Raw genomic sequence first — 24037 nt, 5'->3', positions numbered from 1 at the left:
TTCTTTCCACCCCCAGCTCCTCTATGCTGAAGCATTCAATAACCACCTGCACGCAGAGGCAGAACCGGACACTATCAAACATGATCCCAGCAGCTAGCAGCGCGGCTAGCACCATCCACGAATATGGATGAAACAGCAGCTTCGTCACGTCGCATACATAGAAGTAACCAAAGTATTCACGGCGTAAGGGATGCTCTCCTACGCCGCTACTGCGAACCAAGCGCTGTCGACTGTATCCGCAACAGGGTAGCCAAAAGCTTCCGTTCAGGCACCCTGTGCTGCAGGGACCAGGATGCACCTGCCTGAGGGCATGGATCCGTTCAGGCATGGTACCGGCAGGAGTCTGGTACTTGCAAAAAGGTAGCACCTTCTCCTGGAGTGCACAAAGGCTGTGACAAACAAGGTCAATGCGCCTGCTAGTCCGCTGTCAGCATGCGTGTCAGTGTTGGTTGTTAGCCACTGGCTGATGATTGATGGGCGTAACGCGTCTGGCCCTCACAGCGACAATGTCAACATCATGCGCAGCAACGCGTAGTGCACTTCTTCTCAAGAAAAGTCGCAAGGCTATCTCTCGCGTAACTGAACAAGGCGGTTGTCCTATGTGTGACCTTTCGATCTCCATGATTGCACAGCCTTTCCATCACAGCGAGTATTTGCCACGCAATGCTTAATTGCAGCGGGGATAGCTGACTTCAAGCGATGGCTTTGGCTAAACTGAGTACCTGCTCATTTTGCATTTGTCTCTTTCGATGGAAATCTAATGAGGAGCAAGGATTCATCTTCAGCCGCAACTCTGACACATGTAGTGGTGAATAATGCTACAGTAGAAAGAAAGAAAAATGGAAGTCTCGAAGAAGCGTAGTCTATAGAACGTTCAATTCTCGCCCAATACTTACTAATCGCGAACAATGAAATACAGTCAAAGGCGCTTCGAGTGTCTCTCTCTTGTTAATTAAGGAAAATAGCGGGAGCTGCTGCTGGCGGGCGGGGCGGCAGGGCGTTGGACCCATCAGAGGTACTGCCGTTGTGCCTTCTGGTCCTCGCTCCCCCAAAAGTACTACTGGACATTTGAATCGATACAACCAAACGTCATTCCTGGCTTTTACCTCTTCACAGCCGGAAATGACCCCTACGAAATGTTACCATAAACAGACATAGGTGTGGAATGGAAGCAGAGAATAAGGTCGCATTGGACGAGCTCCTAGACTTGGCAACTGTCCACCAGTATCAGCAAGCCGTCGAGGAAAGGATATTGGCCGCTTGGCTCCGCATTGCGAGTCATTGAAGGCGTCGCACCATTCGTTGAATCGCAGGAGGTTGACAGCGACGAGTAGTGTGCGTACGATGATAATTAATGTTTTGAAGCAAAGCAATTATAATCACGTTTCATTTCTTTCCTAACCTTCTATGTGCATTTAACCAATATCCCGCGTGCTGGAAATGCGCTCTGGCGAGGCCGGGTGGCAGCCAACCTTGGCAGCACACCATTCTAGGTACATCCTGAAGTTCATATTAATGATGTCCTTGTTCGCCTTCCAATGGCGCTTTATGAACTTCTTCAAAACGGAAAAAAACTACTCTATGGGGTTAAAGTCCGGCGAGTAAGGAAGGAGATACACCAGCTTCACCCCAGCATCCTGGCAGACTTGTCGTAATTCCTCGCTGTGATGTCGGCAAGCATCATCCATGACAAGCACAGACCTCGGCTCTGGGTATGTACCGCAATACTGAAGTAGTTCCATGATGAAATCATTAAGAAATCAGTATCAGTTGACCCCTGATAGACTCGTTTAAGCATAATTCCGTCAGGAGGTCTGTGTCTGACCACATAATATTATGTGCAACAACTAACTACTATCAGGGATGTGGCTAGGTCAGCTTGGTGCTAGGGTCGACTAAATGCCACATCTAGTTGCGAATCTAAAGGTCCCCTAAATCTTTGACATGTAAACCTCGTCGACGCCTTTGCTAACTACTGATGCTCTTCACAGAATGAGCTCTTGTAGCGGCTTAATAATATTCTCGCAGTAGGATCGCTGAAAATTATCGTCCCACGAGAGCTTGCTTCGAACGCACAGCTTCAGACACTCACCCACCACCTTGAGATGTGGTGGCAGCAGCTTGCCCTCACTTAGCCGAAGCCAGCACGTGGCCGCGCGCATGCGCTCCCAGTATGTCCGCGGGTCGCCATCTCCGTGTTCGGCTGACCAGGTAGTAATGGTTTTATGGTGCAGAATCTCCAGCAGCAGTATGGCAACCTCCAGCATGGTCGTCGTGGCCGCCTCGGTCGTCAGGTCCGGGGAAACCTGCGTCCCTAGCATTGTGGGGTCAATGGCCTGCTCGACATATGGCGTACGTAGGGCAGCTCTCGCGCTATCGACCGCCTGCATCAGGAACTTAATAGTAGTGCTGTTCCATGGTACGTGGTACCACATGGTCTGCCTTAGCTGGAGCACCGATGAGACGACATTGAGGGCCAAGAGCGTCTGCTCGTTCGGGCTCATGCGTGTATCGTAATCTACTGCCGTATCTTTCAAGAAAGTGGCCAGCGAAATCGACCTGTCGTACGAATGCGGCGATTCATCGTCATTTTCCACCGCCTCGAGGGTAGTACGGGAGGTGAGCTCCAACGAGAGAACACGTCGTCTCTCTTGCGCCTTTCGTGCATCTTCACAAATGCTATTTATGCGAACCCGAGCAGCCGTGGGGTAAGATATGTCTGGTGTTTCCGTTACCATGACCGAAGGGACTTTAAGGCCGCCGCCGAAGGCCACCGACGACGGACTACTTCAATTTAGCTATTTCGGTCAGGCACCTGTCGAGACCAGGCGGAGACTTGCTGGTTCTGAAACGTCATGACCGTCTTGGTCGTCGAAAAGTCGCTTCTTCGCGCACGAACCTCGACTCTTTGCAGTAACGCCTCATGGATCAGGAAGCAGAGCTGGAAGGCAACGGCGGAAGAGCCCATAGCCTGATTCTTGCTCTCGGAAATTCGGTGCTCTAGCCGAATCATGAAGGTGTGCGACGAATGCTGGTCGCAGACCCAGCACTTGCAGGTGGCCCAGTAAAGCGAGGTGGCGCTCTCCCGGACGCGGGAAAAGGCTAGAGTAAGCGTCGTGGAGCTCCTTGTGGGCTCACTGGTCTCCCATTCTCGCTTCGTCTTAGCCTGTGAAACAAGCTTTCTGAGAGAGCAACTCTCAGTTTCCAGGTTTTGGATGAGTGTGTTGAGACTTTCTCTATCGATGGCAAACTTGACCTTTCCCTTAAAGGCCAGGGAAGCACCGGAAGACCTGCAAGCACGGACTATAGAGGCGAGATTGTCCTTCGCAGCCTAAATGGGCATATTAGCGACTAGGACTTACAGCAGTAAACGGTAAGCTGAGCTAGCTTGCATTTTGCGGCCAAACGATGTTTCCTAGCTTGGAGGTAAGCTCTCTGAGACATTTCTCATAAAAGGCCAGGATCTCGAGAACGTTGTCGAAGAGTCGCGGACCGAGATACTGCTCAACTTCATTGCCCGTCTTAATGACTTGAAGGATCTCGATACACTCATCCGCTGTTGGATCGCATTCCATAAGGATTTCGGGGACTCTTGCCTCACGCAGAAGCTGAACGATATCGAAATAGAAAAGCGTCTGCTGCGTTTTGAGTTTGTGGATCAGGTCGTCAACCAAGCCACGTGATTTGCATATGGTTGCTAAGACACCCTTTCCGTCCCGATACGCAGATAGCGCCTCGATGACGATGGGGATTGCCCCCAGAACGATACCTGCAATCTCAAAGCCTGACATTTCGAGGTTGAGTCGGCCAAGGTTAAAACTCAACTGTCCAGAGACGGCTGGGATCTGGCTGCGAGAGGAGGGATTTTCAGCCGCATCTCCGGACGCCCAGACATTGCTGCCTAATCTCGTTAGCACTTCTCCTCACATCTGATTTGTGCGGGGCAATCCACTCATCTTCTATTGCTGTCCGCCCACATCATTGACGCCTAGCCCATCGACGATTTCAGTACCAGCGATGGAATTACTGCAGCAAGAACTCCAGTCCCTCGGTCGTACCGTGGCCGACGGCTTGAAGAGACTTGTCGAGGCACCGTGGACGGATGATCAGGACACAGCTCTTCCGTCGAGGCGACGTATCGCAGATGAGGAAGAGAGGTTTCGACTCTGGGCGCGTACCCTCGGCCTGTTTCAGACGGGACATGCGTCGCTCGACTATAGGGTTCGCGATGCGTCTTTCATCAAAGCCTCATTGACCGACATACTTACGGAGCTCAAAGATCACGTCCAAAATTGTCGGTAGATTCATTCTAAGGATTCGAGACGAGGCTAACGTGGTCAGTGTTGGGTATTGCTCTTGGCACGAGACAGCCGCTCGAACGAGACGAGAAAACACGCCAAGCAGGTGGAAAGGAAAACGACAGCAGCTTTTCTGATGACGAGGCCTCGTTAGGATCATCGATGAGCAGCATTGGCTCCTTCCAAGAAGCCGAGTTCAGACTCTCCAGCATCACCACTAGGCTCGACTCGCTCTACAAACTCGCATCGCGCATTCGCAGCCCGCAGAATAGGCAGCAACGGTCGACCAAAGATCTCTACAAGCACGTTTCCGAAAGCCAACGCGCCGGATACATCCAAAACCAGGAGCAGATTGAGGTCTCGCTGGTTGCCTATGTCCAGCGGCAGCAGCTCGTAGAGTGGGTTGACGACGAGCGGCTCCAGGAACTAGGTCTTGGGCAGGAGGAGCTGATTGCGCAGTACGCCTCGGCGAATCACTGGCTCATCGCCAGGACGGGCTTGGCCAACGCCCGCAGAAAGCAGCAGTTTATCTATTGGAAGAAACATGCCCAGCTCCTGGGGTGCAACGTGACCGGAGAGGTACCAGCCACCACCGAGCTACCCATCGACACCATCGCTTGCCCTCAGTTGACAACAGTCCCGAGCAAAGTTTCGAAACAAGCACCCTCGAAGTCGATGGCTACTTCGGTGACAAAAATAGACCTGGAAGTTATGGGGCTTGAGGATATGAGATCAGTCATCTCGAATCGTAGCCGCGTATCGACCGTGGCAAGCCCTCGAGGAGAGGATCTGACCTGGCCGCCTGCACCGAGCCATCCTGCCGGATGTAAGTACTTTCCTTGTCCGTACTGCGGTATCCTATGTCCAGAGAGGTACCTCAATCGTGACAGCTGGCGGTAAGGCTGTCTACACGCTTACACACTGAGATCGATTCTAAGGTTCAGCAGCGTACACCAGATCCACGATCTACAGCCGTATCATTGTACCTACGAGGACTGTTCAGATCCTTACCGTCTTTACGGCATAAGGCAGGAGTGGATAGACCACGAAAACCAACACCGTCGGGTTTGGCACTGCTACAGCCACGAGGTTGAGTTCGAGACCCGACCCGAGTATCTGCAGCATCTCGAGGAACAACACCCGGAGAACAAGCGAGAGGACTACACGCCCGAAATAATTGCAGCCGTGGTGGGGGCGTCTGCCCACCCACATCGTGACTGTCCTTTTTGTCCGACCACATTCAGTGACGTGACGATGATGCAAAAGCACGTGAGATATCATCTCGAAAGGCTGGCTCTTTATGCTCTCCCCGACGTCAGGGAGGACAATGACGACAAGTTGGCCTCGGAAAGGTCATCGGACAGCCATCAAGTGATCGAAATTCGCGGACGACAGAACTCTATCGGAAACGATTTCGTCGAGGAGCGCCAGGCCTTCCTTGCTGCATTTACTGAGGACGACTCCGGCCATGGCAGGCTGATCAAAGGCGGCGATCCACTCTCCAAGGCTAATCTGCAGCTAATTCAACCATATCCACCTGTCTCATGGCTTGATACTTGCTTGGTCTCGCAGCGTCCGGCGTCCTCGGGGTCCGACAGCACTCTTGAACCATACGACCCTACGATCCCCAGTGTGACTGGCATAGCATCACAACACGAGCTGGCACTCGCATACAAGGCCAATGGCCAAGTCAAGGAAGCGATCAAGCTGCTGGAGCATGTGGTGGCTACCCAAAAGGAGACACTGGCAGAGACTCACCCTGATCGACTAGCATCGCAACAAGCGCTAGCAGTCGCATACAAGGCCAATGGCCAAGCCAAGGAGGCGGTCAAGATGCTAGAGCATGTGGTTGCTATTGAGAAGGAGACACTGGCAGAGACTCACCCTGATCGACTAGTATCACAGCAGGCGCTAGCACTCGCATACTAGGCCAATGGCTAAGTCAAGGAAGCGATTAAGCTGCTAGAGCATGTGGTGGCTACCCAAAAGGAGATACTAGCAGAGACTTACTTATATCGACTGGTATCATAGCACGAGCTAGCAGGTGCATACTAGGACAACGGTTAAGTCAAGGAAGCGATCGAGGTATTAGAGCATGTGGTGGCTATTTAGAAGGAGACGCTAGCTGAGACTCACCCGTCTCGACTAGTATCGCAGCATGCGCTAGCAGGTACATACTAGGCTAACGGCTAGGTTAATGAAGCGATTAAGATGCTAGAGCATGTGGTGGCTATTTAGAAGGAGACGCTGGCCGAGACTCACCCGTCTTGACTAGCATCGCAGCATACGCTAGTAGGTACATACTAGGCCAATGGCCAGGTTAATGAAGCGATTAAGATGCTGGAGTATGTGGTGGCTATTTAGAAGGAGACGCTGGCCGAGACTCACCTGTCTCGACTAGCATCGTAGCATGCGCTGGTAGGTGTATACTAGGCTAACGGCTAGGTTAATAAAGCGATTAAGATGCTAGAGTATATAGTGGCTATTTAGAAGGAGACGCTGGCTAAGACTTACCCGTCTTGACTAGCATCGTAGTATGCGCTAGTAGGTATATACTAGGCCAACGGCTAGGTTAATGAAGTGATTAAGATGCTAGAGTATGTGGTGGCTATTCAGAAGGAGACGCTGGCCGAGACTCACCTGTCTCGACTAGCATCGTAGCATGCGCTAGTAGGTGTATACTAGGCTAACGGCTAGGTTAATGAAGCGATCAAGATGCTGGAGTATGTGGTGGCTATTCAGAAGGAAACACTAGCCGTGGAGCTCGACCCAAAACTTTATGTCGTTGCGTGGATCGCGCCGCTGGAGATCGAAGCCCGCGCGGCCGCATGCATGCTCGATCGTAAATATGTTGGCCGCTTCCCTACGTAGCGCGGGGACGACTGCGTATATTAGGCTAGCGAGGTCTATGGCCATAATGTCGTCATCGTAACACTGCTAGTGGGCTAGGAGTATGGGACGGGTTTAATAGCTGCGCTTGCGAGCTAAGTTAAGAAATTCTTTCCTAATATCCGATTTAGACTACTTGTTGGCGTGGTAGTGGGTTTGCCTAGGCTGATAGAGCCTTCGCTACGTGATATTCGACTAGGTGACGTCCTCGTGGCGATGCTAGAGGGAATTAGCGCTGGGTTGATCGCGTATGCTCTTGGGAAGGAGACTAGTTTAGACGGCTTCTAGCTACTTAGAGGTAGCTATGTTCTTGCGGTGATAGATGTAGTTGTGAGGGCGGCTATCGCGAGCATTAAGGCGCAGGCACTATACGATATAGACCTAATTCTCCTATACTATAACGCGATTAAGAATAAGTAGTATCGTAGTGGGACTTTTGCCGATCCTAGATAGGACAAAGACCGACTTTACGGTGACGACGAGTCGGGGCGATCGACCATTTAGGTACGGGAGCCTCGGCCAAACAATTAACGCACACGTATCTAGTATAGAACGATCGGGTCTGGGGATAAGCTAATGAAGAATGTATTGAAACGGAACGAGCTGAGGGATTGGTATAATATGATTGGGCTCGAGATAGGGGCGGTAGGAACGATGAATTAAATCCCTGTCGGTGTGATCCGTGGTGTATGCGACTACGGCGACGAGCACAAGAATAAGGAATGGTAGCCATATGTAGTAGCTATGGCGGCAGCCTATGGCAAGGCCGTGCTAGCGTAGATCGGCCCATTAAGACCAATAAGCGGTTAGTGGCCACTTTCTTAGTAAATAGCAAGTATAATACTAGTACTTCTGTGGGCTAGGAGGTACATGAAAGGTTCCTAGGCGGGGCCAGGGCAGCTCCACAGCAACTGGTGAAAACAGGCTCCCATTATTATCCTTCTGAATAAAAGAGGGACACTTATTCCACCTCTATTGGTACAAAAAGAAACGGGCTGTTCCTCGACGAACTAATCACTTTTTTTTTTGTTTCATGCTCTAACTCTTCCGAATGCTTCACGTCTTCTGTGGCGAGCAATGCAGCAGTCTACGTATAGTGCGCGAGTCCTCCGCCGCTGGATTTTTAGACCGTCCTTGTGCCACAGAAAACCCAGTTGGTTCTGCCGCCACCCCGATATCCGTTACAGGGGTCACCTCCGCCGCCGTAGAAGCGCCCTACAACGTCCACGCACCCATTCGCAGTTTCCGCAACGACGAGAAAAAGCGTTGTCCCCTGACCATGATGCACTGATAAAACGGACCTTGGCTTTTCTTTCTGCAATACGTGCAGCGGTTCTCACGGATCCAGATGCCTATTTTTTACACGAGACAATTTTGACACCATTCGGCGCTCAGGTGGTCCGAGGATAAAAAGCAACCCCGGCGTAGACAACTTAAGCCGTGGTAGTGGCTTTGCGCTTGTCAGTGCTTTGGCACATCCAGTTCTCGCTGATGAGGTTGGCGGCATTTGGGCTGTCTCCTATTTTTAGCCAATGCCGGTAAAAGCCGAAGCTAGATCTCGGTACCGATACCTAGCCCTCTCTTCACTTATTTTCTTTTCCTATCAAAGAGGCGTCAATGCGCGCGGGGTGTAAAATGTCTCTCCTCGCTTTTTGCTGTAATAGGGTCAACATTTGGCGCCGCAGTAATGAGTAGTCTTACAAGACATTTTTACTCGGAAATGGGCCGCTAGCCGCTAGCCGCGCCTTTATCATTATAGTCCTGTACCGGTATCTGGCACTCGAGAACCAAGCAGGAACAAACTCGACATTCTTCGCCAGACGTCCCGTGCAGTGAACCCTACGCGTACTCGACTCATTCACAGCTTTACCATGAGCTTTGACAATTCCAGATTGACTCGGCTCGAGAGGCTCCCAACAGAGATTGTCCAGGCTGTCGTCGGGTTCCTTAAGCCCTGGGATGTGAAAAAGCTCTCCTACACCAGCAAACGACTCAGGCAAGCTTGTCTGCCAACAATCTTCCGTCGCGTCAAGTTCGAGTTTTCCTTACATGGGATTGAGGAATTGAAAGATCTCTTGAAGCCAGGTGTTCGCAGCCATGTCAGGTCTTTTAGCTACGAAGTCACAGGACTGTTAAAGCCTGGTGAGTTTGTGCACCCGCTCCCCGGCCGCGCTCACGCCGCTCATGAAACGACAGAAATAATAGACTTGGATTGTTTCAAGTCTAATGTCCTAACTCCTGACGAGTATGTGGATATAGTGAAGGAGATGCATGATGAGGGTGACGACGCAAATGAAATACCTTCGTATATGTCCGTGTATGAGACCTTGCACGATATTTGCAATGAACAACGCAGCATCATCGATGAGGGTTCCGACCTAATTCTGGCCTCTGCTTTTTGCGCGCTTCCTCTGTTGAAAGAGGTGGAACTAATTTTCTGCGAGGCGCTGCAAACCGGTAACCGCCTTTTGGACGACGATATGTTCATAAAAAAAGATTACCATCAGCACCACCTCCAAGTCGCCATGAGCGCCATTCAGACTGCCAGACAACGAGGCGTTGCCATTCATACCATCAGCTTGTGGGGGTTGAAACGTCCATATCTCCATACATGAGAGGGACCAGATTTCGCCGCCGTCTCGGAGACTCTGAGAAGGCTGATGGAGAACATCAAGATTTTACGTCTGCGCGAATCTGACTGGGCTCTGGAACTGCTATCTGAGCACGCGCTGAGTCTTGACCAAATCGACATGTGTGAAGCGACGTTTGTCGATGCCGACTTGAGGACGTTACTCGAAACCAACAAAAAGACTATCCAATTTATTGATTTTCACGGAGTGAGGATCTCTAAATCGCGGTGTTAAGCGAGTAATGCTTTGACCGCAACCATGCTCTATGGTATGCTCGGTGTGGCGCCATCCACGCCGTGCCGAGCAGTTTACTGCGGCTGTTTTGGACGGCGGAGGGAAGGATTGAGGTTGGTACTAGGCGTAGATAACAGATCATGACTTGCAGCATCGAAAATTTTGTCATGAAGAGGTTTGACGAATTTTTGTTCTGACGGTGGTTCCTCCACAAGCTGCGACACGCCAGTTCTTTATCCGAGGTGCCGTGCGCAGAGCTGCGTTCTCAGGCAGAGTGAGATAGATCACCAATAACCCTTGTTTTTCTGCGGTCTGTAGAATTTTATATCAATATTCATTCATTCATGATTTATTACGCCCGGTGGCCTCCCGCCAATAGGGCTCGCTAGCTATGCTTAGGTACATATTTACTTTTTCCTTGACCTTGCCGTTCGCTTCCATCCTTGTTGTCGTCTTGGCCGCCTTACTGCTTCTTTCGCCTCCACCCAACCGCATTCACTCTGTTTATTGTCGATGACTAGCTAGCTTGAGGGCTATTCCCCAAGTGTTCGGAGTCCTATCTACAGCGGCCGAAGCGTCGCTAGTCGATTCTATCCGGATCACGGTTTCGTGGATGTTGAAAGTATGTCGTGGCCATTTCATTGTCAATCGTCAAACCGTCCTGTGGCAAGTGTAAACTGTATCGTTGCGCGAACTGCTCCTAGGTTTGGTTTCCAGTCCGGTCCGTCTGTCGGTGATTTGCCTCCCAGACGCAAGGACAAGTCATCGCATTTTGTGCTTGCGTCTCCGCGAAACACTGTGCGCTGTTCAACCCACTGTGGACAGTGCAAGAGAAAATGTTCCACCGTTTTTCTCGCCTCCCCGCACGCGCATTGCCCGGAAGAAACTGCCTTGATGCGGTGAAGGTATCCGTTCAACCTCGCCATGTCTGTCCGTAGTTGAGCAAGCGTTGATCGCTCTTTCCATGAGTGCTCTTCGTAAATTTTTCGAGTGTGGTCCCCAGGCAGGGCCGTATCAATTGTTATTGGATCTGTCGCATTCCCGACAGTTGCACGCGTTCTGCCTCGTGTCCAGCGATAGCGACTTTACGCGTCTTGCTTCGCGGATTCGAGAGTCTGGGTTAAATGTTTACGGCTGTAGAGTACGCACAACACCATATTCATTTGTGGTACCGGTGGCATGCGACAAGTTTATCTATGTCGAGAACCTTGTTCCACACAGCCCATCGAACGCACAGGATAAAGATGGTCGAGGTGATGGATAAATCGGGGCCAGAAGCGACTCCGATGGCGTCAAGAGTCCTGAAAATACCATTGACTCGGGAAACACCAAAAGGTCGAAAGATTCAAAAGGTCTTGACAGCGTCGGAGCCTCAGGAGATGCTAATGGCGCTCAGAATACCAGCGGCTCTCGTATTGCTAGCGACTCTCGAGGCTCCAGGAATATCTGGGAGTACGACCTCGAAGATGTTATTTACATGCTCCGAGCGGCCGTAGAGGCAAGCTCAGACCATGATGGATGGATAGCACCTGGCGAAATTGGAAGCCTCATGGTCAAAATACATGCCGATTTCGACACTTGAAGGTTCTACAGGATTTACCTGCACTCGTCTAAGCACCGCTGCCTTAATAGTAGATTATTTTGCCATAGCAATTAACGTTATTCTTACAATAGGTGGCTAGCTAGTGGGTTTCGGTACCTATGCGGTAGACGTAGATAGCTATGTAGGAGGGGAGGAAGGGGGAGGGAGAGAAGGTAGTAAGGAAGTCTCCTCGGCATTCGTGCCCTCCTCTATTTCTTCTCTTTCCTCTCTTACTTCTTAGTCTACCTTAACTCTTTCTTCCTTTACTCTATCTCCCCCTTCTTCTTCTAGCTCAATTTCCTCAATTTCTCCCCCTTCTATCTCCCCTCGTCCCTCTTACTCCTCTCGCTCCTCTACTCCTACTTCTTTAGCTTACTTGCCTCCTCCTATAGCGTCGTTAGCCTCCCTCACCACTTCTACTATTATGTCTATGTTTTTCTTAGTAATATTAGTTTCCTCTAGGTTACCTATGCTTAATTATTCTATAATAGGGTACTATGGCTCTAGCTTAATATAGTTAGGGTCGTCTACCTTGGTTATTTCTATATCGCGTGCTTATTAGTCTTCCGCAAGGGCATGCGCGGTCTCCGTGGGCCTAGTCTATCGTTGTGAGAGCTCCTAGCGCTCGTATGCCGCCTTCCCTTATCGGATTACGTGATTATGTTCTATCTTAGAGAGTACACGGGTACCATGGGCAGTGCGTTTTGGGAGGGCGAAGCACTTAGTAGAGCCAGCTCTATGGGGGCCACAGCAGCAGTTTCCGCACACTTTTGCTTTCTGGCATTATGTAGGTGTGTGGAATAGCCATCACGTGTTACATAGTATGAGGCGTGGGGGCTTTATGGGCTAGAAGGAGAGATCACCAAGGCCAAGGAGACGAAAACAGCTTCTTAGAGATTAGTCGAAGTAGATAATTAGCGTGGTTATTAGGTTTTTGTCTACTTTAGTACTTCTCTATCGGACTAGGTAAAGTCTAGTTTACTCCTTAATAGCGTCTTTAATGGTTTACCTATAGTCGAGTTCTATATTATCCTATAATATGATTATCTATAGAAAGTTCTTAATTAGATACGTATATTATTAAATATCCTTTTCTACGACCTAGAGCCCTACTAAGGGGCCCTAGAGTTATTAGTTCTATAGGATCTTTAGCTAGATTTCTACAGTATAAGGGGTAAGGGCAAACCCTATATTAATTTCTTTTATGTCTAGGATATTTACTAATTATAAATAGAGCTTATCGTAGATTACTAGTTAGATCTAAAGTACTTTATTAAAGAAGTTTAAGTCCTTATAGAGATAGAGGAGTATCCTCTTATTATTCCTTAGTACTTATATTTTACGCCTTTAGGTATCCTTTATTATGATTTTTTGGTTACTAGGTTAGGTCTCGTTAGCTATACGTATAACGCTAGCAAAGGTTATGGGTTTTTCCTGTGGTACTATGCGCGAGGTACTCTCCGCGCTACTTAAGGTAGAAATGCGTTTAGGGGCTAGCGTCGTCTCGTGATAGGAGGTAGCTAACTAATATTCTAGGATAGTAGAGCGGAGGTACTACGTAAAGCGTTTCCTATATCTAGAGGAGAATTACTTAGCGTATTTTGCGATTACCTATAAGTAGGCGCGTAGGATACTTACGCGTATGTTAAGTTAGTTCTAGGCTTTTGTGATAAGAACCTTAGTATCTACGAGAGGGTTATAGGTATCTTTGGTCTAGGTCGCTAGGGGTGCAAAGTAGTTCGTGTTCGATCGTTACTATCGTTTTTCGATTGCCGGTTGTATAGGCTATTGTTATATTAGGCTACTATTCTCGATGAATAGGCGGTGTGTACTGGGTTGCTATCGCGGGTGATTAATCTCTACGGGTCTTCCTACGGGTTGCGGCTCACGGAGGTATCACGTCGTAGCGCGTTACTAGCGCTAGTGGCGTTCGGCGGCGTAGGCGTTATGCTATAGGGCGTTCGCTTTGGGAATTTGTGCAAATTTATTACGATTTATTTCACTATCTTTCTGGTCTAAAAACACAAGGTATGGGGTCCCCTGTGATGTAGATAAAAGATGCTGGAATTCATTCCCGTTAGGTTTGGCCTGCTTTGTTATAGGGTAGCTAAGTGTGGCTATAGTCTTAGCTAGAGGCCGCCCTCGCCTTAACGCACTAGGTGCCTTCGTACTATAGGCCTACTAAAACGTAGCATAGCCATGACAAACCGCGGGTTCCTATTATCCCCCTCCTCTTTATTATCCTACCTATTACGCGAGCACGTAAACCTCTTTCACGTTAGCTAACCGCTCTTCCCTTATGCTCGGCGTTTTACCACATAGATAATAGGCAACTACACCCTCTTTAAGGCGGTCGCGCCGGGGAGGTGGGGTAGTAGGCGGGAAGGTGCTACCCCGAACCACTTGGCCAGAAAACTTGCCAAACTAATCTGGCTTACCTTGGCCTTTTCGCGTGGCCTGCTGGACTCCGGCAGAGGGCCGGAACAACGACCGGAAAGGGAGGGTCGGGCCTTACGAGGTAGCTTTCACACTAAAAACAGCCGCGGAGACATCATGGACTATAGGTAGAAAAAAAAAACGCTAAAAAAAGAGAAAGCTAACAAACGGGCGAAATACGCGTATAGAGGTAGGAGGATAAATAGTTAAGTAGATAATTAGATAAGAGAAATACGACTAGTAGTTAGGCCTAGTAAGCTATATTAGCTAAAGTCGGCGAGCGGAACCCGACGACCTAGACATAATAGTAACGACACTCCCCTCTACTAGCTAAGGCAAAGGCCGTCCGTCTATCGCGCGAAGTAAGACAATATATCGAGGAGAAAATGGACAGACAGAACTTAGCGGACGGAAATTAACAGACGAGACTTGATAGACAGAACTTGAAAGACAAAACTTAACGGACAGAACTTGACAGACAAACTTGACAGACAGAACTTGACGGATAAGGTGTAATGGTAGTGATAAACCCCCTATTAAACAAGGCGGAAGCTGGTCGCAAGATTATTACGCTAAAAATAGACAACCGGTCGAGGAGAAGATGGACGAACGGACTCGATAAAGTTAAAGAGATTGGGCATAATACGAACGACACTCCCCTCTATCGAAAGAAGACGAAAGTAGATAATGCCAAGTGGATGAGCGAAAGGCGCCAGTGAGGAAGTAGATGGGCCAAGATCGAAGATACCCCTTAGCATAACTACGAATTTCGTAAGACTCCTGTCTCAGATAGGACCGAACATTCCTTCTGGCATAGTGTACGCCACCTCACTTTTTCCACTTCTTGCGGCAAGCTAGCCAGTATTGATGCTGTTCGAACACTGCAGCACAAGAGGACAGTGGGCATAGGAGAATTTGGCCGGAGAGAAGACAGACAAATAGCGGTTGACGAGCAGAACTTGACGAACACGGCGCAGTAGTCATGTCACTCCCCCTAATCATGGTGGAGGCTGTCCCAAATTTTGGCGCGAAAAAATATACGAGCAGAACTTGGCGGACAGAAGCGGACAGAGCTCGACGAAAAGGCGCAACAGTCATGTCACCCCCCCTCGTACTAACCAAGGGTTCGTCCGTCCATTGCTGCGCGAGGACTATGGGTCGAGAAGAAGACGAACGGACGAAAGTTGACGAACAAGGCGCAATAGTGATGAAAATCCCGTTCCGACTAAGCAAGGGTAAGGCGGTCCCAAATTGTGGCGCAAAAAAAGGCAAATAGGTTGAGGCGAAGATGGACGAACAGAACTTGGCGGACAGAACTTGACGGACAGAATTGACGGACAGAATTGACGGACAGAACTTGACGAACTCGGCACGAGACTAACGATACTCCCCTCCTACTAAGAAGGCTATCCAAAATTATTACGCCAAAAAAAGACAATGGGAACACACTTGTTAAACTTGACGAACTAGGCATAATACTAACGACACTCCCCTCCTACATCGGAAAAGGGAGGTGGACGATGCCAAGTAGGTGAGTGCCACTGAGGGAGTAGATGGGCCAAGAGGATGTTCCTCAGTATGTGATTCCTACAGTACCATCGAAGCAGAAGTTGATGGATGGTGTCACAGTGGAGGCCAAGAGGCTAAGAAGGCTTAACGCCACCAACATGCCACAAAGAAATAAACGGACAATAGGAGGATAGGGATATGGCGCTAGCAGTAGCAAGCACACCCCTTTTGGTCAAAAAGTTGATAGAAGCGTAGTAGCAACATCCTTGCCAAAAGGGATGCTACTGGTACACGCATATAGCCACCTATACAAAAACAGATCAGAACACCAGGGTCCGAAATAGATTAACCTAGCGTAAAGACGTGCTTACGACCAAGGACAAGCAATACCTCGCTCGTCGGCCAGAAGGTGGATAGAAGCGAGTCCCCTTCTCACAAATGCAGGGGCCTTACCTTGACAGCGTGCCGTTTCCTTACAGGTATTTTCTAGGGGTCGCCGGTGGCGGGGAGATGGGCTATGGTAGGGGCGGGGCAACAGGGAGCACGCATTCACTGGCTATCAACTTGTGGCGAGGGTAAACTAGGCTAGATCTTCGTACGATATCTTTACTCCTTGGCTGCGCCTTACTCTATCTAGAATCTATCGTGACATAAGATAAGGGTTCATCGAGCTTCTCTTAGCACGTAGAGACATCGGGCCGTTTCTGCGAGTTCCCAGCGGACACCACGTGGAGGTAGAAGCTCATCGTCTACCGACGTAAAAGTGAAGAACGGAGCTAGTAATCTCCTATGTTCCCACGTTAAAACGCACAAAGTGAAGAATAGAGCTAGTAATCTCCTGTATTCTTATATTAAAAGGCTTTACTGGAAAGGAGTAGCCTAAGTAGCCCGCGAAGTGTCTAACGAAAGGCCGTAGCCAAAGTGAGTCACTTCTATGGCCTAGGGTCTTAAACGCGAAGTGAGTAACCCCAGAGGCCTCGAACGCGAAGTAAGTAACCTTGAGTGATCTAAGGCCTCGAACGCGAAGTGAGTAACCCGTACGATCTGGAGCCTCGAACGCGAAGTGAGTAACTCCTGGGCCTCGAACGCGAAGTGAGTAACCCGAGTGATCTGAGGCCTCGAACGCGAAGTGAGTAACCCCCGGGCCTCGAACGCGAAGTAAGTAACCCGTACGATCTAGAGCCTTGAACGCGAAGTGAGTAACTCCTGGGCCTCGAACGCGAAGTGAGTAACCCGAGTGATCTAAGGCCTCGAACGCGAAGTGAGTAACCCCCGGGCCTCGAACGCGAAGTGAGTAACCCGTACGATCTGGAGCCTCGAACGCGAAGTGAGTAACTCCTAGGCCTCGAACGCGAAGTGAGTAACCCGAGTGATCTGAGGCCTCGAACGCGAAGTGAGTAACCCCCGGGCCTTGAACGCGAAGTGAGTAACCTATATGATCTGGGGCCTCGAACGCGAAGTAAGTAACCCCTAAGTGTGGGAGCAAGCTCCTGCACTAGAGAGAAGGTAGATAAGGACAAGCAACCGGGCGTGACCGTGGGTATTTATATTCTACCCTGTACCCTACCTACGCCTAACATTATGGCGTACTGGGCAGGGCTTCTACAACCCGGACTTTCCTAGGGGGAACGACCTTAACTAGACGTCGGATAGATATCATGTAGATATAGCGCGGGGCAAACGCAAGTATTCTTATCTAAAACTTGCTAAGGCGCTGATCGGCCTTGGGCCACGCGCATACCCTTTGAACGCGGTAGCTGCCTGCCCCTCTGCCTTAAACGACTTGTGCGGCACCTGCTCTAACGGCGATGTGGGGTGCGAATAGAGGCTAGTTGCTACGGTATACAAACGAGACTCCCCGACGCCTTAATAACTTACCGCCTACCTGCCATCAGCCGGTCGCAATATGTCGTCGGCCTACGCATAACTGGCTACGGTCGACTTTTGGGCGTAGGGTCGATAGGCGTAAAGTAGACTAGTGTAGCGTCTTATCGACCCCTTAGTGACTTAGTAGCGCGCCCCCCCTCCAGACTTATTCAATGGGTTAAGAAGCGACTGTAGGAGGCGGACCTAGGCGTGGAGCTAGTAGTGTCCCTCGTCCCGTCTATTAAGCGACCCCTAGCGCTCCTTCGACGGATAAAAAACAGAATTTAAGAGGTAGGAATAGAACTACCCCCATTTTCTCCTTATAAGGATATGCTACCTATGGTAGACTAAAATATATAACGGAAAACGATATAATAATCTATTAATAATACCCCTTCTAGTCGAGAACTAGACCATAAAGTCTACCCTATTGCTACCGCGATAACTATTCAGCTAACAGTCTACCGCTATTCCCCGTCCTTAGGTAGAGAGGAGCTACGCCTATGGCCTTCTAGCTATGTACCTAACAGTACTACACTATTTTTATACTATTTCGATTTTCGTTTTCCTAGTATTATCATACGACCTATAGAACCGATTTTAGCCTCTTAGGTATCATTAAAGCCTTCTTAAATAGGCCTTAGATTCGTAGCTACTACGCTATAGCGTTAGCCATAACACACCTCGAGTATAATCTTAAGTCTAATCTTAAGTCTATGCTAAGTAGAAAGGCCCTAGGCACGTCTAGATCGCGTATTAATAGACTAACGATACTCTACGTCGCTAACGTCGAGGTTTAGCATCCGCTTCTTATTACTATAGCCCATCTACTAACTCTAGAAATACAGTCTAAAGCAGTTCTTATCCCCTTACTTCATGCGTATTTTCGAAAAATACTAGATATACACAAACTAAGTATTCTCTACGTAATAGACTTAGTAGTCTAGGCATAGCTTCTCTAGGCTAGGGCTAGAAACTAAGACGTGAGCTACCCTGCCCTAGACGGCATACATATCGCTACTATTCGTCGGGTAATAGACCTTCTACCTAGACTAATACAAGACATAATCTAATACACTCCTAACGACTAAAAGGTACACACACATAACCCCTATTACTATCCCTTTACCTATAACGTGCTTAGTACTACTATACTTATCTTTTACGTAGGGGAAGATTATTAAGCTTCTAGATATCTAGAAGATAGGAAAGACATTTCCCGCCAAGAATCTAAGAATCTAGAGGTAAGGCCTCACCATTCTACCACACATGGCTGTGTACTATGCGTGGTCTATGGAGGTAGTGTCTAAGGGTAGCCATAGGTTTCCTCCATCGAGCGCCTATATATCTACCACATAATACCATATAGAGTCACCAACTACTCTATATTAGAGTACCCTACTAGTAATAGGCATTCCTAGCCCCACGTAACGATATCAGCTAACTTACCTACTAGAGACCCTAGCGATAGCTAGCTAGCATAGCGCTTTAACCCCAGGAGCTATTACGAGTATTACTCCCCAAAATATAGGCACACTACTAGATCATACTACGTTATAGGCCTCGAAGTCGGGTTAACTTAGGTCCTCCGATAGCGAAGTCGCCTAGCGGACTAGTAAGGATATTAAGATAGGCACATGCGGCATAGGTAGTAGCCTATGTCTTAAACTTACGCTTTAAGTAAGCATAAACTTATAATTTAACTTTATTAGATCTCTCTCTAATAACTATGATTATAGAGCTAAGATAGCTATAACTAAGATTAAAGCACGCTACCCCTACTCCTCCTAGGCATCAAGATACCCTCTAATAGCCCTCGTATGCCTAGGCAGAGAAAGAGATAGCATAGATACTGCCCTATACTTTAGGGGCTAGCTAACTAAAGCGCCCGTTACCTCGTATAGATAGGCAAGGGCGAGGGTAACCATAGCGGGCTCGAGCTCACCTACCATAGCCCTAGTACCTTAGGTCTAGCTTATTAACATAGATAAGGCTAAAGCTAAAATATAATACCTTTATACCTCCTAGGTATTAAGATTCTCCTCTATAACCCTTATATGCCTAGATAGAGAAGATAGCGTTATAGTTACTATTCTACTATATGCCTTAGAGATATAGCTAACTTAATATCCACTTTATTATATTAATATTACATAATAATAATACTCTTGCATTTTTAGCATACTAGTATAGCTCGGAGAGCGCCACCCTACTCCATTTCGGGCAATCCACATAGTAGTAGTATAGTTTAGTTATAGTTTAATAAGACCCTTATATAGGACTACTATCTACTTTTCCTATATCATGATTTACTACTATTTACGCCTTAACCGGCATATATAAGTAAATATCCTACAGTCTTGGGCAATAATGCCTTCCGCTTTTACAAGATTGATTGTAAGTCTTAGAGGATCCACACAGTGTGAACTGCGCTGAACAACATACTGTATACTTCAATGACAGTGGTGCTTATATCATAACGAATCTATGGAGTTTCGCAATCTATTATTTAAATCTAGATATAATCATAGGCAGATTGGGCTTCTAGTGTTAATGAAGCACTTAGTTTTTCGACCAATTTCTACGACGCAACAAATTTGGTTGAATTTTCTTGGAATGACTTCTACATAAAAGCTCATTCAAGCGCTCTTAGGCGTTATTGACCATTTTCTAGGTCGTAGTGATGATCTAGAGCTGCCAGGTGTTGATGTCTGGAGGCTTAGATTAGTGACCCATGGATATAGGGCTAAAGACAATTTGCCCGCGACTATATGCTAGAACGTGCTACTTACTTATCCGTTAGGATAAAGGCTAGTAGAGAGATAATTCCATTCTAAAAGGAAGTAAACTCCATGCTTATAGGCATTAAAACTATTATTTTATAACGTATTCTTCCACCAGCGAAAACGATGTTTTTCCTTAACTTGGCCGTTATCCCGGTATGTAAGTGCCAGTGCATGCTACGATACTAGTCGATCTAGGTAAGTCTCTGCCAGTGTCTCCTTCTTAATAGCCACCACATACTCTAGCATCTTGATCGCTTCCTTAACTTAGCCGTTATCCTAGTATAAAAGTACTAGTACATACTACGATACTAGTCGAGATAGGTAAGTCTCTACTATTATCTCCTTCTAAATAGCTACCACATGCTCTAGCATCTTAATCGCTTACTTAACTTAGCCGTTATCCCGGTATATAAGTACTAGTGCATACTATAATACTAGTTAATCTAGGTAAGTCTCTACTAGTGTCTCCTTCTTAATAGCTACCACATACTCTAGTATCTTAATCACTTCCTTAACTTAGCCGTTATCCCAGTATGTAAGTGCTAGTACATACTACGATACTAGTCTATCTTAGTAAGTCTCTACTAGTATTTCCTTCCAAATAGCTATAAGGAGTTCAAAAAGGTCGACTGTTTCTAAAGTCCGCCCATCCACTTATAGGCAGAGCCCAATCCTATAACTTAACGATTATAATGTCTTATTTCGTCGTAGCCAGGTGTCCTTTACGAGGGAGAGAACATATAGCAAGAACTAACGCCACACTAGCCTATTCTCCTACTTACTTAATAGAAAGATCCTTTCTAGATACTCAATTACTACATCTTCTATCGTTAAGAAATCATCTACCTCCTAATCTAGCCATAATCATAAGACCAAGTATACTAGGCTATATATATCCAGCGTCTTGCCATCCTCCCGCTAGCTAAGAAATCCATACCCGCACAATAATCCGATCAAGTCTTCTAGCTCTATTTAAGATCCTGCTATTAGTAATATGCTTAGTAGTACTGCCTTCGGCTTAATCCATCAGATATAAGACAGAAGACGAACAGCATTCATATCTATCTCGCGGATCGCTTTAAATAACACGGTCTAGGTCGTTACCATAGCTCCTTACGCCTCACTATAATGCATCTCGTCACGGAGCCGCCTACTAAGAAGGTCAATCATATTCTAGTCAGCCGACTAACACCTCCCCAGGTACCGAACAATAGGTGTCCTATTCTTGTTCATATATGCTACCGCCTACGCTAACGTTAGAGGCAAGCACATTAACTTCTCTAGTAGCTCCTTAGTACTCTTAGTATCCCGAACTTAGCTTTTATTAAGTAATAACGTTTCCATTAATAAGTATGTATCTTCAAACGTTATAGACAATACCTTCACCACATCGCTAGCTATTACGTCCATAGCGACCGAGGCTTGCCGCGTCGTTATAAGAAGCCATCCTTTAGGACTTCGCGGCAAGAAGTCAGAAAGCCCCGTCGATTGGCCTAGTACCCCGTCTAAAACCATAGCGTTATCAAGGTTATCTATTACTAGAAGCTAATAACCTACTATATCCGATTCAAGATATTTCCGGAGAACTTCCTTTAGGTCGTCGTTACCATATTAGATATTAAGTCGCTATACTACTTCTACTATAGCCTTATGGAATATCGCCATACTCTACGCTTATACCTAGAACACGGAGTATCTCTCCACTAGACCATCTACTTTCATATGTAGTACCCTATATACTACCTCGAGCGCGATCTATATCTTGCCCATACCCCCAAGTCCTATCACTACCACTCGCTCTCTCTTCTCGCAAAAGAGCATCCATTCAAGTTAGTCAAGCTCTGTTCGGCAGCCTATAAAGTTATAATTACGTCTAAAAGGGATATAATAGACTAAAACTAGTCAGTAATTATATTAAGTCATAGAAAATAAATTATAAACTGCTCATAGAACTAGCTAGCCCTATCTACGCTAATACTATCTTTATATAGGCTACTACTATCGCCGCCATATATAGTTGCCATTCCTTATTCTTATGCTCGTCACCGTAGTCATATACGCCACGAATTATACCAACCAGGATCTAATTCATCGTTCCTACCACCTCTATTTTAAGCCCAATTATATTATGCCAATCTCTTAGTTCGTTCTACCTCGATATATTCTTTATTAGCTTCTTACTAGATCTAATAGGCCTATACTAGATATACGTACGTCGCTTATCTAGTCGAGGCTCTCGTGTTTAAATGGTCGGGCATCCTAACTCGTTATCCTCGTAGAGTTAGTCTATATCCTATCTAGGATTAGTAAAGGTCCTACTATTATACTACTTATTCTTAATCTCGTTATAGTATAACAAAATTAAGTTTATATTATCTAGGGCTTATTATTTAATACTCCCGATAGCTACCCTTATAACTTTCTTGGTTATAGCTAGGACATGGCTACCTTTTAGTAACTAAAAGCTATCTAATCTAGTCTCCTTGCTAAGGTTATACGTAATTAGCCTAGCGCTATCTCCCTTAGGTAGCGCCACGAGGACGTCACCTAGTCGGATATCGCGTAGCGAAGGCCCCGTTAACCTAGGCAGGCTAGCCGCCACGCCAACGAGTAGTCTAAACTAGAAGTTAGGAAAGAACTTCTAAACCTAACTCGCCAGCATAGCTACTAAGCCCGTGCCATATTCTTAACCCGCTAGCAGCATCGCGATAACGACATTATATCCATAGATCTCGCTAGCCTTATAAACGTAGTCGTCGCCACGCTACATCGGGAAGCGTCTAACGTATGCGCGATTAAACATACAAATAGCCACACGGGCCTTAATCTCTAGCGGCGCAATCCACGCGATAGTATAAAACCTAGGGTCTAGCTCTATCGCGGTTCCTAGCTTAGTGAGGGGCAAAGACAGAGCGGGGTATAATACACGATACGGGTTTTTAAGGTAGACAGCCCAGCTTATAGTCTAGCCGAGTTAATATAGGAGTTATGTGAGCGCCTGGCCGCTTTTACCTTGCCCTGGCTCCTCCTTACCCCGCTCAAGATTAGGCAGCAAGCCGAACCCACCGAAATGTAGGTATGCCTACTTACCAAGCTAGATAATCAACATTAAGACTACGAAGTTATGGTATTCCGGTCTATTATAGCTACATGCCTAAACGCCGTAGGGCCTTCTATCGGTTTCTTAACTCTTACAGCAATAACGGATTAGACTATTAATAGTTTAGTAGCTATAGAGCTTAATCAATTCTTTCATAAAGTAAGAATTTAGTAAAATGATGCGCGGGGTGTCAGGAAAACTTTAAGGCCGATAAAGCCATAATACATTTTCATACTCCGTTAGGTTACTTGTATAACTGGATTAGATGGTAAGGCATGGTGGCGGAGACGCTAGAGAAGGTCGCTCTCAGTATACATCGCACTATGAGGCTAAGCCCAATCAAGCCTTAACTCCCTAGTACTTTGTACTACTTACATGCTAGCAAATTAAGTATATAACACCCATAGAGTTCACCAATAATAGTAGCTATTTCTAGCTAGCGAGATATAATTTAAGTAGCCTAAGGTATCCACCACTTTCGGCTATCTTAACTTCGAAAGAGGCACTAGTTTGAAAAGCGGAAGGCCTTTTTGCCCATAACTATATAACACACTCCTATTAACTCTTCATAGTCCAAGCGCCGCAAATGTCTTTCGTAGTGTGTCTAAGAGTGTTTCTATTCGTTACTCTAGCTACGGCACTAGTCGTCCTCACCTACTCTAGTGCCTATTCTATGATTATACTTAAGTTATTAGGAGGTATAATTA

The 24037-nt window shown here is 47.2% G+C and overlaps 4 protein-coding genes across 4 annotated transcripts; 3 read left to right on the top strand and 1 right to left on the bottom strand.

Annotated features, from left to right (window-relative positions):
• Positions 1-1985: 1985 nt before the first annotated feature.
• Positions 1986-3956, bottom strand: V2A60_005897 (uncharacterized protein; the record flags this gene model as incomplete). Its single annotated transcript, XM_083257195.1, has 4 exons — positions 1986-2784; positions 2841-3331; positions 3408-3901; positions 3953-3956. The coding sequence occupies 4 exons, from the start codon at positions 3954-3956 to the stop codon at positions 1986-1988; spliced, it is 1788 nt and encodes a 595-aa protein (XP_083113321.1).
• A 61-nt stretch (positions 3957-4017) lies between these two features.
• V2A60_005896 (tetratricopeptide repeat protein) lies at positions 4018-6227 on the top strand (the record flags this gene model as incomplete). The annotated part of the gene is made up of 3 exons (XM_083257194.1): positions 4018-4294; positions 4342-5124; positions 5302-6227. 3 exons carry the CDS (start codon positions 4018-4020, stop codon positions 6225-6227), a joined length of 1986 nt encoding a protein of 661 aa, XP_083113320.1.
• A 2831-nt stretch (positions 6228-9058) lies between these two features.
• V2A60_005895 (F-box protein) lies at positions 9059-10024 on the top strand (the record flags this gene model as incomplete). Its single annotated transcript, XM_083257193.1, has 2 exons — positions 9059-9768; positions 9844-10024. Coding segments are annotated over 2 exons (891 nt in total), but the record flags the coding sequence as incomplete, so codon positions are not given.
• Positions 10025-11447: 1423 nt separating this feature from the next.
• On the top strand, positions 11448-11633 carry V2A60_005894 (OST-HTH/LOTUS domain-containing protein; the record flags this gene model as incomplete). Its single annotated transcript, XM_083257192.1, has 1 exon — positions 11448-11633. A coding segment is annotated over one exon (186 nt), but the record flags the coding sequence as incomplete, so codon positions are not given.
• Positions 11634-24037: the final 12404 nt, after the last annotated feature.

Source organism: Cordyceps javanica, chromosome 3 (assembly GCF_051103115.1).
Source record: "Cordyceps javanica chromosome 3, complete sequence".
Taxonomy (NCBI): Eukaryota; Fungi; Ascomycota; class Sordariomycetes; order Hypocreales; family Cordycipitaceae; genus Cordyceps; species Cordyceps javanica.
Note: the sequence above shows the minus strand (reverse complement) of the source record. Positions and strands in the feature narration are given on the sequence as shown.